The 15,286-nt window shown below is 43.5% G+C and overlaps 1 protein-coding gene across 1 annotated transcript in view; it reads right to left on the bottom strand.

Moving 5' to 3' along the window:
* Positions 1-655: 655 nt before the first annotated feature.
* LOC117055970 (metastasis-associated in colon cancer protein 1-like) overlaps positions 656-15,286 on the bottom strand; it is a 19,078-nt gene continuing 4,447 nt past the window's right edge. Inside the window, exons 2-3 of the mRNA XM_033165940.1 lie at positions 14,828-15,016; positions 656-1,167 (exon numbers count right to left, since the gene is read on the bottom strand). Coding sequence (XP_033021831.1) covers positions 955-1,167; positions 14,828-15,016 — 402 coding nt within the window. The 3' untranslated portion in view covers positions 656-954. The remainder of the gene's footprint in view (positions 1,168-14,827; positions 15,017-15,286) is intronic.

Below are 15,286 nucleotides of genomic sequence, written 5' to 3'. Positions count from 1 at the left end.
GCAAGGTCACAGCAAGATGGAGGTGGGGCTCCCATTACCTGGGCATGAGAGATGGGGCTGGTGTGCTGGGGGAAATGAATACAAGACATCCAGAAAAGGGACAGACTACTTTTTCATGAAGAAACATGGGTCAATAATACAGATACCTGGCAGAGAGGCCTTCAGACAGTCCGTTTCCACTGGAATCCAAACACCCAATGAATGCAGTTGTACCTCTGGTTGTGGATGGGATCCGTTCCAGAGCTCCAATCAGATCCTGAGGTTTCCACAACCGGAGAGACCGTTTCTGCGCATGCACACACAGCAGCAGACTGCTTCTGCACATGCACGTGGAGCGCTTCTGTGCATGCGGCGAAACACTTCCGGGTTTGCCACTTTCACAACCTGAAGTTTACATTACTCAAGGGTAACGTAAGCCAAGGTGCTACTGCAGTAAAGTAATCAAGGATATATTTACCTTCTACATGTGATGAAACAGCTTTCCCAATTACCTCAGAGCAACCATGTATTCACAAGAGTGCGCAAAGTTTCCCTAACTGGTTCTCTCAAGAATGACAATAGCAGGCATATGGAACAATTTCTAGGTAAAACGCTCTGAATAAGTAATGTAACTATGCTGCCCAGCTCAAATTCCTCCTGGGCTAAACTTCCCCAAAAAATGTGCGGCCCACTGCAAGGCTGTTCAGATTATGACTGCTATACACAAACACCTTTCGAGACATGTTGTTGTAGGGATATGAGTATGAAGGAAAGCAAGGGAAAACTGGTCCTGCTTGAAAAATAAATGACTTGATATTTTCATTTAAAAACGCTTAAGCCCATAAATGCCAGAAGCAATAGGCATAATTTTCACAGGCAGAGGAGCTAAACGGTTCTTGATGCAAATGCTCTCATTTAACTGCTTTGTGTTTCAGGAAGATAATTTCCACGGCGCCTTTCTAAATTAGATGACTTCTAGTCTTCATCCATCTTAGAGAAAGCGCTTGCCTGGAGAACCTCCATGCAGTTGACTAGAATCAGAGCTCCGGTTAATTCTCGCCACTGTTTGGTCACAGGATTCTTCATCTTGTCCAGTGCAGATTGCAGGTCTTGCAACATATCTCTGTAACTGTCCCCATAATGAGCTCCCCAGGTGTACAGAAAATCATACGCCGGTTTCCACATCATCTGCAGTTGAAAACATACCAGGGATCAATTATTATCATTTACATCTTGTTGCCTGGCACTTAAAAATATATCATGAAGGCGCCCAACAAACCTCCCTGTGGAGAGCATTGCACAAAAAGCAAAGTGGCTTACTATATTCAGATTCATGGTAAAATACATAACCCTTTAGAATGCATAGGCAGCAACAATAACATTAAAATCACCAGCTTAAAACTGTAATAACTTAGCCATACCCCAGTTAACTATTCTCATCCATACCCCATACTTATTATCATATTAAAGGGTAAAGGGACCCCTGACCATCAGGTCCAGTCGTGTCCGACTCTGGGGTTGCGGCGCTCATCTCGCTCTATAGGCCGAGGGAGCCGGCGTTTGTCCGCAGACAGCTTCCGGGTCATGTGGCCAGCATGACAAAGCCGCTTCTGGTGAACCAGAGCAGCGCACGGAAACGCCGTTTACCTTCCCGCCGGAGCGGTCCCTATTTATCTACTTGCACTTTTGACGTGCTTTCGAACTGCTAGGTGGGCAGGAGCTGGGACCGAGCAACGGGAGCTCACCCCGTGGCAGGGATTCGAACTGCCGACCTTCTGATCAGCTAGCCCTAGACTCTGTGGTTTAACCCACAGCGCCACCTGGGTCCCCCATTATCATATTACTATAACTCTAAACATACAGTCAAATATGTCTTTATATCATTAAGTAGGTAACTTTAAAAAAAAAGTCTGTCCCCCCACAGCATGTTGAAAGGAATTTATGGATTCATTTTTACAAGTTATTAAATCACTAATGAAATTGTCTGCCCAAGACAATTCTTCCTTCCTCTTTTTATAAGTACTGTATATTCTGGCGTATAAGACTACTTTTTAATCCAGGAAAATCTTCTCAAAAGTCGGGGGTCGTCTTATACGCCGGGTGGAGAATCTGCGGTCAAGTATATCTCAAACTCTATATTTTAACTGGAAAAGTTGGGGGTCGTCTTATACACCCAGTCGTCTTATACGCCGGAAAATATGGTACCGTTTCGGTCTGAGGGGCATTCTGAAAGCAGCTGGTCTGTTTGTTTGTTTTTTAGGCTGCACTTATATAATTTAGGCCGCTTGCCATTGTATTTTAAGTTGCTTAATGTAAAGACAGTGTTATAAATTCAGATATATGAGCTAGGCACCAAATGGCTCCTTAAACCAGGGTTACAATCACCAAAACAAAATTACTAGTTGTAACCCTAGTTTAAGGAGCCATTTGCTGCCTAGCTTGTTGTAGGGGTTTTCAGTGATTGCTCATGAGTAACCAGCCTGACGCCGAGGTTTCTAAAACTAGGCTTCTTTATTGTGCAGGTATGTACAGTGCAGCCACAAAAGTACATCTAGCTCATCCTTTGGCCGGGAATGACTCTTTCCGGTTCTTTGCCCAGCATAAAAGCCGCGGGATGCGGAACCCCCGCCTCCCCCCTCTGCGTCCCCCCCCCTGCGCAAGTGGGGAGACGGAAGAGGCGCCTCACCTCCAGTCCCTGCTTGATGCGAGGGCTCTCCTTCCCTGTCAGAGCCCTGACTCCTACTTGCCCTTCCCGTCTCTCAGTCCCCACTAGAGGGATCACCGCCTCCCTCACTGGAGGAAGACGAACTGCTGAGCAGGTGGGGAGGGGGCTTGCGATAGTGCGAAAGCCCTGGCAACCCTTTGCCGTGAGGTGAGGGCAGCACCCTGACACTTATATATCTGAATTTATAACACCGCCTTTACATTAGGAACCATTTGGGGGCTAGACGGCTCGAAAGCTGTATTTTGCAATTCAACTTTCTGGTTCCTGAAATTTGTTCAGATTGTACAGATAAAATATCATGGATGGAATTCTACAGGATGTGCTGTTAGTGTGTGAAAACAGTCAAGATCCAAGGATCCCCAGGCATGCACCTCCAGGTGTTGGGGACATCAGGCGCCCAGGCATCTTCACTTGGTCGCAAGTTGCTGATAGCCAAGTGCAGAATACGTCTGGCACCAGACAAATTTTGAAGGCTGTGTAAAGCGTTTATATTTTATCTGATGTGTTGTTGTTTTTTGCAGGTCTCGTTAACTGTCCTGCTATTTTTTAACTTTTGTAAGCTGTCTTGAACAATTTAATGGAAAAAAGAAGGATAAAAATGCTTTAAATTAAATTGTACTCAATAATGAAATGAATGAAGAGGAATCGATCATGAAATCCCCCTGAGTTGGACCTGGATCGCTGAGCAGCTGATTTTTTTAAACTCCAAATATAGTAATTGATCAATGAATGTTAACATTTTACTCGAGCAGCTCAGATTCTAGTGCAGTTTCCCAAAGTAGGTCATCACTCCTTGTGGAAAATTTAAAAGAAGCTTAACTGGAAAAAAGAGTGATAATAAGGTCCCAAGTTCAACCACAAGTATCTCTAGATAAGATCTCATCAAGGAAGAACTTGGGAGGCAGAGTGACTTTACTGAGCTGAAAAGTTCAACATTCTGACTCATGCAAAGGAGTACTTTAAATTTCTCAACTTATATCTCACATAAAGTACAGGAACCAGTTGAGGGGGCCTGCAACTACTTTTTAGCAACACTAAAAACATATGGACATCACAAGCTCTGGCAACCCAGAAATTATCTTTGATAATAGGGAAGAGCAATTTTAGGAATTAGCAGTTATTCATAATGAGTACTGGGGCACTGCAGCCTTGCACAGACAAAACTTTTAGGAATTCCTAGTGGAAATTAATTTTATTCCCATTTTGTAGACGTCTACTGGAAGGTGCAACAGCAAACTAAAAAGCAACAACACAAAATTGGCACAGAAGATAGCAAAAAGGCAAACAGAAAGCTGTATTGTTTTTGGGGGGGGTCATTTAAAAATGAGGTGGGTCATTTCAAGCATAAACACTGGCAAATCAGAACAGCAGAAAATAATGGATAATTATGGAAGTCATTTTTAAAAATATGATGCTCCATCAGAAACTTCTATTTTAAAAACCTACCACCTTTAAAGTAAATCTGAAAACCGCAGATGAAGAGCAAGTTTAGCTCCGACAGTAAAGAAGCCAGAACGCCAGTCTCACTGTCAAGCTCTCAAAATGCAGACAGATACTGTAAAAATAACCTTGAACCTGCAGCTTTTGGATCAAATGTTCTCAATTAAGCTCAATTTGCAAATTAAAGAGAGACAAAGGGGGCTTCCTAGATGTCAGTTCTGCAAACTCAGCCTGGCGCGTGAAAGTCAAGAATTAGAGACAGGGTGGAGTGCAATTCATTCTTACCACTCTTTTACTTAACAGGAATTAGGAGATGCAGTATGGCAAGAAGTTGTGTAATATGAGTGTCTGCTCATATAGATTGACTGAATAAGCAAGTGCTATTTTTAAAGTCTCAGAATGCTTGTGAGCTAATGATCACAGCTAGCGATGTTTGGAAAACCTGAATGAAGAACCTGAATTTGTATTCTCTGCTTACTACATGACGATGCTCAAGACCAGATTTGCTTGCAGGAGAGACCTGTCCAAAAGAAACTCCTGCTGCCCCAGTGCTGCCTGCTAAGCTTATGGGGCTTACCAGGGCAGAGGGGCAATTTGCCCAGCTATGCCTCAAACCTGGCCACTGTGGCCAGTGTTTTGTACTGCTGTGCAGCACAGTAGTAGCAAGCACTGTGCCCTCAGGTGGACTACAGGTCCCATCAGCACTAACCATTATACCTGCTAGCTGGGGATGATGGGAGATGGAGTCCAACAGCAACAGGAGGTTGGCTACTCCAGGTGTAACCAGCAAGCATGAACCATAGACAATGGGGTGTTGGAAGACATGGTTGTGGTAAACTCCTTCAATAAAGATAGGGAACGTGCTTTAAAACAACCTGTTGAGGTCTAAGATTCTCTGTATGTGGTAGCAACTGCTAATATCCAGGAGCAAGGACTCTTAATAATGTGACAGGAAAACCTGTGACCACTTCTCCCTCACCCAGAGGATCAAAGAAAGGATGAGCCATGTTGGAAACAAACCTGGAATTTAATTTAAACACACATGATGAGGATTAAAGCTTGATGGTTGCGCTGATAAGGCATGCCACTTCATTTCAGCCAAAAACCTTTTACAGAAGTAATTAAGAACTTTGTTTAAAATTGGACTTTAAACCGGTTTCTAATTAAACCGATTCCTCCCAGAATGAGTTTTCGTTCTCCTAAACCAAGAAAACACTTCCAGGCCCATTTTAGAATTTTATCCTTCCCCTCAGGGAAATAATCGGGGATGCCCTGCCTAGCAAACCGCCCCAATGCCCAGCTAATCCCTAGCCATGACCCAGCGAAGCCCAATTGGACCGTTTAACAGTCCACTCCCTCCTGATTGGTGGACACTCCACCCAGCCCTGATTGGCTGCAGAAGAAGACCCAGCTGGATGGAATCATCATCTGCTGTGAAGCAGATTTATGTTGTGAACTGCCCTGAGATCTACAGATGAAGAGGTGTGGCTATACAAATTTAATTCATTAATTAATTGTAATATCAAAATGAATTATTTAGGAACAAATGAATAGCGCTGCCAGATAAGGCCTATGTTGTGTCTAGTCCAGCATCTCATTCTCACAGTGGCTGCCCATATGCTTCTGGGATGCCTACAAGCAGGAGCAAATAAAAACCGTATTCTGTTCACTTGTGATTCACTGCAACTGGTATTCAGGGCTATATGGCCTCCATCCATGGAGGTAGAAGATAGTATTCATGGAGGATCAGAATCTTTTAAAGCTCTGTGTGCTGGATTATCATACTATGTATGTTTTGCACATTAAACTATTATTGTAATAATATGTATTTTATTTTTATTTCTTTTGCAGCACTGCGAGCCGCTTTGGGCACATTTATGTGGGAAAGCAGCCTACAGGTGAAACTAATACAAAAATAAAAAAAGCATTAGAGTATCTCGTCTGCAAAGTGGGATCTGCCACACAAGGCTGCTGTAAGAATTGAGTAAGGAAAGAAGTGCTATTACAGAACCTGACCCTCCTTTGGGAAAGTCCAAGCTATAAATAAACACAGGGAAAATGAAAACACTGCGCACAGAGTTATCAAATTCCTGCACGTTGCATGCTGACAGACAAAGAGGCAGCTATTTGGTTGTTGTGAATATTTCATTTAACTTCTAACTTGACAGCTTAATATCACTGTGGCAGCTGAGATGAGATTTCTAAGGCTGCTCGTGATGAATGATTCCAAATAAAAACATAACCATAAGAAAAAGAGAGAGGATGATAGGACCACTGCAAAATCAAGTACCACCTTCCCCCCCCCCTTTTTGACAAAGAGTACTTTACGCAAGATTTCACCTAGGTTATCTTTGCCTGTAGGGTTTTAATGTTTGTCTTATTTAAGTGCAAGTCCAAGTCGCATATCAGAGAACTATATAAAAATTCTGTTAACTCAAAGAACAAGCCAAGGTGGCCAACAATCAAAATTAAATACAAGCCAAAAGAAATAGATTCAAAAAACGAGGTGAATATTCTGACCTCTTTTCTATTATGGGAACAAGTGGGTTTTAGTGGGTATGCTGAGCAACGTACAAGCAAAAATTTGAAAGTCAAAGTATACTGAAATGCTTAAAGTTTTGCACTGCTTCCTGTTTGAATTATTAACTGCATTGTATGTTCATGTGACTTGCTAGTTTAGCTGTCATTGTTCTCCAACAATATCTACACATTTTCATATTTTGTTGGGATACCAAGCCAAAATCATCTGCCAATAAAGGCCAGTGTTAATGGAAATTTTTATATAGCTTCATTGAGAAATATGAAACAATCCAAAACATGTTTACTCAGAACTCACCAGAACTCAGTGTACCTTATCCTAGATAAAATATGCACAGGACTGCAGGCTTAGGTACTTTGCATTGCAGAATGTATCTTCACACTTAAACCCTCAGGATGACTCCATTTAAATTCTCTAGAGAAGCAATTTAAATGTTTAATCCAATATTTGGTCTCCATCAACTTGATGAGCCTTGTCTCTTTGGGTGGGCTTTGAGAAATGGCTTTGAGCAATTTTGTGTCATATTATTATAACACAGACAAGAATTATTAGAGTTGAAAGTTTGGACACATAACAGTAAGATGGCGGGGGGGAGGGAGAGAGAGAGAGAGATGTTTAGGACTGAAGAGAGGCAGTTTCATGAGTGTATAGACCAATTCTGTTTTCACCACGTTTGATGGGTATTATATCATTTAAGAAACAACAACAACAATTTATTATTTACCCCACCCATCTGGCTGGGTTTCCCCAGCCACTCTGGGCAGCTCCCAACAGAATAAAGTGGTACCCCTGGTTACGAACAGGATCTGTTCCGCAGCCCCATTCGTAACCCGTGACGTGCGTAACCTGAAGCGCCGCGTCTGCACATGTGCACGATGCGATTCTGCACTTCTGCACATGTGAGTGACGTCATTTGACGCGTCTGCACATGCGCGAACCGCCGAACCCAGAAGTAATGTGTTCCATTATTTCTGGGTTCGGCGCGTTCATAACCCGTGTTGTACGCATCCTGAAGCATTCATAACAAGAGGTACAACTGTATGAAAAACACAATAAAACATCAAACATTAGAAACTTCCCTGAACAGGGCTGCCTTTAGATGTCTTCTAAAGGTTGTATGGTTACTAACCTCCTTGATATCTGTTGGGAGGGCGTTCCACAGGGTGGGCGCCACCACTGAGAAGGTCCTCCGCCTTGTTCCCTATAACTTCGCCCTCGGAGCTGGACCTCAGTGTCCGGGCTGAACGATGCGGGTGGAGATGCTCCTTCAGGTATAGTGGGCCGAGGGCATTTAGAGCTTTAAAGGTCAGCACCAACACTTTGAATTGTGCTCGGAAAACCTATGCAACCCTGTTTGACCAGAGGCAATGGTGGGACAAAAGGAATGTATACACGTACCGGTACATCCCAAGGCAAGCAATGCCATTTTATAAGTCAGTTATAAAAACAATGTGTGGGAATTATAGTTTAGCCAGGCGCTGGCATACCACGCCTCTCTGTTTAGATAAGGATGATTGATATATAGTGTTGGCATACCACACTGGATTGGGTGAGATGCAGAGCTTCATTTGGCATACCATTTGGCTCTGTGGGCATTGTGGGCACCAAGTTGGGAAACACATGTTTAGGCAGAGCAGGAGAACAAAGGAATAGGTGGAAAAGTACTGGAGATCATGAGGTGTTTAGAGGAGGGGGTGAGTGAGAGAGCTGTAAGCATGCATCAAGTCACGTACGCAATGAAGATGTCACATGGGTGTAACCAAAGGAGCAACTTCCATATTTGGTATCAGAAGGCACACCATTCCTTATTTGGTCTTTGGAGTTCTCTGTGTATGTTAATGGTTAACTTAGCTGTGAAGTTTTCAATAAATGGGAGCCTCATGCCTGGCTCGAGGCCTTCCCTTCATTCTCACCCTTCTGTTCGACGCGTCGTCATTTTATCACAACAACATCTGGTGAATCCCGACGCGATCAAGCTTCTACTCACACATTAAGGCAGGGATAGCCTTAAGATCTACCGGTATCAGCTACGGCTCACAGTGAGTATGGGGTCAGGCATAACAGTTCAGGAAAACAAGCATGTGCAGGATTTACAGGATATCCTGGAGAGTTTTGGTCAGGCAGAAGTTAATTTTGAGGATTTAGAGCTTTTGATTAAGGAAATCAAAAATCAGTGTCCGTGGTTCGCAGAGAAAGAATCTCTAGACTTACAGAGCTGGGAAAGAGTGGGACAACAGCTTTTGTGCAAACCACGGGCTCCCATATCTATTATTGCGTTATGGAAGAAGTGCAGGGATGCAATTGAGAATTTGGATTGTACTTATAGCAAGGCGCCATCCCCATCCGATTCTTTGCTCCCAGAAAAAGGGGCCTCTCCCCCTTTGCTCTCAGATTTGCAAGCGTTAAAGCTGCAGAGAGATTCTTTGCTCACAGGAGAGGGGAAAATCACCCCTCCTCCTGTGTCATTAGTCTCCGAGGCAACAGTTTTGCCAGCTAGTTCTCCGGTAGTTTCCCTGCCCAAAAAAGAAACATTAGGAGCAATTAGGATGGGTTTCCGAAAAGAACAGTTGAAAGGGACTCTTACTGCTGAAGAACTTGAAGCAGGATTGCATGCTTTTCCTGTTTCCCAGGTTGTGGATGCCCAAGGGCAAATTCAATATCAATGGGCTCCCATACCTTATCAGATTATGAGAGAGCTGAGGAAAAGTTTAGTGGAAACAGGCTTGCGTTCTTCATTTACTCAGGGGTTGCTAGAGAGTGTGAGCACCTCTTATAATTTGGTACCTCAGGATTGGAAGGATCTTTTCAGGATGCTTCTCACTCCTGCACAATATGTGATTTGGGATTCAGAATTTCAACGAGAAGCTTTGCAGGCAGGCAATAGTTCTGGAGGATTATATCTTCCAGATCAGTTGTATGGTGCAGGGAATTTTCTCACAATAGCACAGCAGGCTGCTGGTATTCCAGAAGTCGCCTATCCTGTTATCTCTCGATGTGTGCTTAAGGCTTTACGCAGGGTTCCAGCATCTGGGAAGCCTGCTAAGTCATTTGCTACAATTAAGCAGGGGGCTTCAGAATCTTTTGCAGATTTTGTGGATAGGTTACAGGAGGCTATTCATCGCCAAGTAGATAACCCTGAGGCTAGTGGAGAGTTGATGAAGAAGTTAGCCTTTGAGCAAGCTAATGCTGATTGTCGCCGTGCACTGCAGTCTGTGACTGCACGTGGGGACTATCAGCTAGCAGATATGCTGAGAGCATGCTCAGACATTGGCACAAATGTTTTCCAAATGGAAGCATTGGCAGCAGCTCTGCGCAGGGGTGGCTTTAACAGACCCACAGGTAATTGCCACAACTGTGGTCGTGGGGGGCATTTTCGAGCACAATGCAGATTTCCTGGAGGGGGCGCTCACAAGAACAATGAGGCAGGAGGTCAGAGTGTTAAGCCAAAAACAGTCTGTCCAAAATGTAAGAAAGGCTTTCACTGGGCTAATAAATGTTGCAGTACTACAGAGGCTTTAAACTGAGAAGCGGGCCAGCAGCAAGCCCAGGAGAAATTGCTGTCGCCTCTGATATTTCTAAGACGAAGGCAGCGACACAAGGTAGTGCAGGTATAGATTTGATTAATCAGGAGGATAAATTTGTTGCCTTTCCAGGGGTTGTGATTCTTATGCCATCCCAGTTAAAGGGACCCCTGCCAGAACATACTGTAGGGCTGGTTCTCCCTCGATCCTCTGCTGGAAAAAAAGGAATTTTTGTAATTCCTGGCGTGGTTGATGCAGACTATGAGGGGGTTATCATGATTCAATTTGAAACAAATCTTCCAATGACTCTGAAACAGGGAGAGTCATTTGCACAATTAGTTATCCTGCCCTATGTACTTCCAGCAGGGGGGGAATCTGTGATGCGGGGAACAGGCGGTTTTGGGTCTACAGACTGTTCACGTTCCTTGCATCCTGGCATTTTGGCTGTGATTGAGGGTATTAAAGAATCAAAACCTAAACGCACATATTTGTTGGATGGCAGGTCCTTTGAAGGTGTTTTAGACTCCGGAGCTGATATCTCAGTAATCAGGAGCGACCAGTGGCCCTCAGACTGGCCCACAACAGAGTCACCTTCAGTTTGGGGTGTCGGAGGAGCTCAGGCAGCGCGCTCCAGTACAAGGTGGCTCACGGTAACAGCTTTTGATGGAACTCACTCCGCTCAGCTGAAGCCAGTAATCCTTCCCATTCATGTTAATCTATGGGGGAGGGATTTGATGAAGCAATTCCATGCTAGGCTAGTTATAGATGATTGAGAATCATGAGTTTTTCTAAACCCACTGCCTTGCCTCTGGTATGGCTTTCCACAAGTCCCATATGGGTGGAGCAATGGCCATTGACACAGGAAAAACAGTTAATTCTTAAGGAATTAGTGAAAGAACAGCTGATTGCCAACCATGTTCAACCTTCTGCTAGCCCTTTCAATACACCTGTTTTTGTAATACGTAAGCGATCGGGCAAGTGGAGGCTTTTACATGACCTTAGGGCAATTAATGCAATTATTCAACCCATGGGTGCATTACAATGTGGTCTGCCTAATCCTAATTTAATTCCACGCAGTTTTCAGGTAATGGTGGTAGATCTAAAGGATTGCTTTTTTACCATTCCATTGTGTGAAAAGGACAGGCCTTTCTTTGCTTTTTCTATACCTGCTCAAAACCATATTGAACCTGCAGAACGTTATGAATGGAAGGTTTTACCACAAGGCATGATTAACAGTCCTACAATTTGCCAGTATTTTGTAGCTCAGGCTTTGAAACCATTCAGACAGCGCCACCCAGAGGCCTATCTGGTGCATTACATGGATGATATATTGGTCGCAGCACCATGCATTGCACCTGAATGGCTGACAGAGTTATCAAAGGATTTATCTGATTTCGGACTGCAGATTGCTCCTGAAAAAATTCAGATGCAGGAGCCATTTTTATATTTGGGCCATAAATTATTGCAGACATATTCTCAACCACAAATTCCGCAAATTAAGATATCAGATACCATGTCTTATGTACAACTACAGCAAGTCTTAGGTTCTATCAATTGGCTTCGCCCTTACGTGGGTCTGCCCACAAGCATGCTCACACCTTTATTTGGAGCTTTAAAATGTAGAAAGGATCCATCTGAACTGATTACCTTAACCTCAGAGCAACAGGCAGTATTTCACAGAGTAAATGATGCCTTAAAATTAGTATGGGTAGATAGATGCCAGGATGGAGTCCCACTGTCTTTGATTCTTATTTCTACAGCAAAAATACCTACAGCAGTTGTAGCTCAGGAAATACAAGGGCATGGTAAGAAAAAGGCATCTTTGTTAATTTTGGAATGGATTAATCTGCCACATACACCAGGACCTACTGTCAGCAGCTTAGCACAGATGTTTGCTGAACTGGTGTTCAAAGGCAGAGAGAGAAGCAGGGTTCTGTTTGGTTTAGATTTAATTAATATAGTGATTCCTCTGCCATTACGGGATTGGGAACGCATGGTTAGTCTCTCTGTGCAGTTGCAAGCAGCTTTAGCTGATTATGTGGGGAAGATTTCTTATCATATTCCATCAGATCCCCGTCTGCTTGCTTTTCATCAAATTCCTGTTTCAGTTTATTCTGTAATTTCACAGCATCCTTTGAGAGATGCTCTTACAATTTTTACGGACGGAGGTCCACAATGGGGTGCAGCAGTCTGGTTGAAGCAAGGAAAATGGGTGACTAAAATCACTCCACCACAGAAATCAGCTCAACGTTCAGAATTAGCTGCAGTGATTTTAGCACTTCAGAACTTCCCAATGCAGGATATTAACATCATCTCAGATAGCCAATATGTGTGTCAACTTGTTGTTTCCCTTCCAGGTGCCTATGTTACACCAAAATTAGATGACAATCTATTAAGTTTGTTCCTCACACTGCAACAGTTATTGCAAAGTCGCACCTGTCAACTCTACATTGCGCATGTTAGGTCACATCAGTCTTTCCCTGGTCTTCTGTCTGAAGGCAATGCCCAGGCTGACATGGCAACAAGGCAGCAGATATATGATGTTACGCCTTGGGAAAGTCACGCTATGTTTCATCAAAATGCAAAAGCTTTGGCACAACAATTTCGGCTTCCTTTAGAACATGCAAAAGCTATTTTGCAACAGTGCCCTCAATGTTCTCAAATTGCACCATCGCCCTCTACTGGTGTAAATCCCAGAGGGTTGAAAGCTAATGAAATCTGGCAAATGGATGTTACACAATACTCTGCTTTTGCACCTTGGAATCATCTCCATGTAACAGTTGATACGCATTCTCACTACATTTGGGCGACTCCTCAGAGAGGAGAGGCCACAAAGCATGTTATTAACCATTGTATAAGAACAATTGCTGTCATGGGTCGTCCCCAAATTCTAAAGACAGACAATGCACCTGCATACTGTAGCCGTGATTTTGCAGAGTTTTGTACACAATGGCAAATCCAGCATCGTTTTGGTATAGCATATAATTCGACTGGACAGGCTGTAATTGAGAGAACGCATAGGACATTAAAAACAGCTCTTGACAAACATAAACAAAAAGGGGGGAATCCAGTTAGCCTTCCCACAAAACAGGAATGGCTGAATAAAGTCTTGTTTACATTGAATCATTTAAACATCACAAATTTGTCAACTCCAATTGAAAATCATTTTGGTCAGAAAGTGAGTTTCCCCCAGCCACAAGTCAGGTATAGGGTATTGCCTAACCCTGTTTGGCTAGGGCCTGCCCCCCTTTTGACATGGGGGCGGGGCTATGCTGCTGTGCTTTCTCCTTCAGGTCCAGTTTGGGTTCCAGCTCGCTGTGTAAGGCCTTGGAAAGATGGATTGGCGTCAGGGTCTGCAGGATCCAAGGTTTCACCTGACGCCCAGCCTGGCAGCACTGCAGATCCAGGACTCACACCCAGACCAGATGCTCAACCTGGCTGCACTACAACTCCATGATCCCCAGAGAGATCGAAATCGTGTGCCACTACAACATCATCGTGTCACCTGGGGACAAATTAAGGCCCTCTCGTCCCAAGCTGTGGAATTACTAAAAAGCCAAAATGTTGCACCAACACCAGACAATTTGTTGATGGCAGCTTTCACTTGTTTAACCACTAACTCGTTGCAGACACAGGAACATAGTTATGCACGTCATCAGTAATGTGTCAACACGTTTATAGAAGACACTACGCCTCCGTTGAGGAACAAGTTACTTTTGTTGAACATTTGACAGACATTAAGCTATTGAGCCCTCACTTTCTGAGAGACTGAGAAGTATTCTTATTATTGCTATTGTTGAAATTGTTTGAAAAGTTTACATAGTTTGATACAAGGTTTATATGTTTATATATGTTTTATATGAGAAGGTTTACAAAGTTAATGCAATTGTTGCACAAGTTTTGCCTCATGACATACATATTATGCCCATAAAAGCGGCACTCCTTACCCTCTCACAGAAGTGACTTTCCACGTCTGACACAGATATGCTGACACCCTTGCTCATCTAACGAATTTGGCCTTTTGCATTTAATAAATTAAAAAGGGGGAGATGTGGGAATTATAGTTTAGCCAGGCGCTGGCATACCACGCCTCTCTGTTTAGATAAGGATGATTGATATATAGTGTTGGCATACCACACTGGATTGGGTGAGATGCAGAGCTTCATTTGGCATACCATTTGGCTCTGTGGGCATTGTGGGCACCAAGTTGGGAAACACATGTTTAGGCAGAGCAGGAGAACAAAGGAATAGGTGGAAAAGTACTGGAGATCATGAGGTGTTTAGAGGAGGGGGTGAGTGAGAGAGCTGTAAGCATGCATCAAGTCACGTACGCAATGAAGATGTCACATGGGTGTAACCAAAGGAGCAACTTCCATATTTGGTATCAGAAGGCACACCATTCCTTATTTGGTCTTTGGAGTTCTCTGTGTATGTTAATGGTTAACTTAGCTGTGAAGTTTTCAATAAATGGGAGCCTCATGCCTGGCTCGAGGCCTTCCCTTCATTCTCACCCTTCTGTTCGACGCGTCGTCATTTTATCACAACAACAACAATGGCCTGTATTCAGCCTAAAAAGCTCTGGTGGCAAAAGAGCACAGTGAAAGAAAGTGAAAGAAGTCTCACCTCTGGAGGGACATCTCCATTTGTGCCCCGGTGGGGAGTTTCATAAGCTTCGATTTGTTGCTTTGTGAGTCGTGCTAATTTTTCCGCTAGCTCTCTCCAGCCTTTCCCAAGCTTCACAGCAGACGTAAAAATGACTGTGTCTTGTGTGATGCGTGCAAGTAATCCTTGGCAATCCAGCTTCAGTAGGGCCTGCAACCACAAGTACGATGATTATGTTCTCAAGCAACTATGAATAACAATTAATTATAGCTGGCTTGTGCAACTATTTGAAGCAATACGGAAATGAGTACTTAAACGTATGCTAAATATTCCACTAGTGTTCCAGAAGTGGCTTTTTTTACATGTGGAGAAAGATCACATAAAAATGTGGAAATGATTAGGTAAGGAGTCATCATGAAAACTGAATGAAATGCTATTTGAATGCAGTCTTAAGTCCATTGATTTCAACAGGTCCTTCTT

The sequence above is a fragment of the Lacerta agilis genome, chromosome 12, assembly GCF_009819535.1.
Source record: "Lacerta agilis isolate rLacAgi1 chromosome 12, rLacAgi1.pri, whole genome shotgun sequence".
Lineage (NCBI taxonomy): Eukaryota > Metazoa > Chordata > Lepidosauria > Squamata > Lacertidae > Lacerta > Lacerta agilis.
This window is presented reverse-complemented; position numbering and strand designations above follow the sequence as displayed.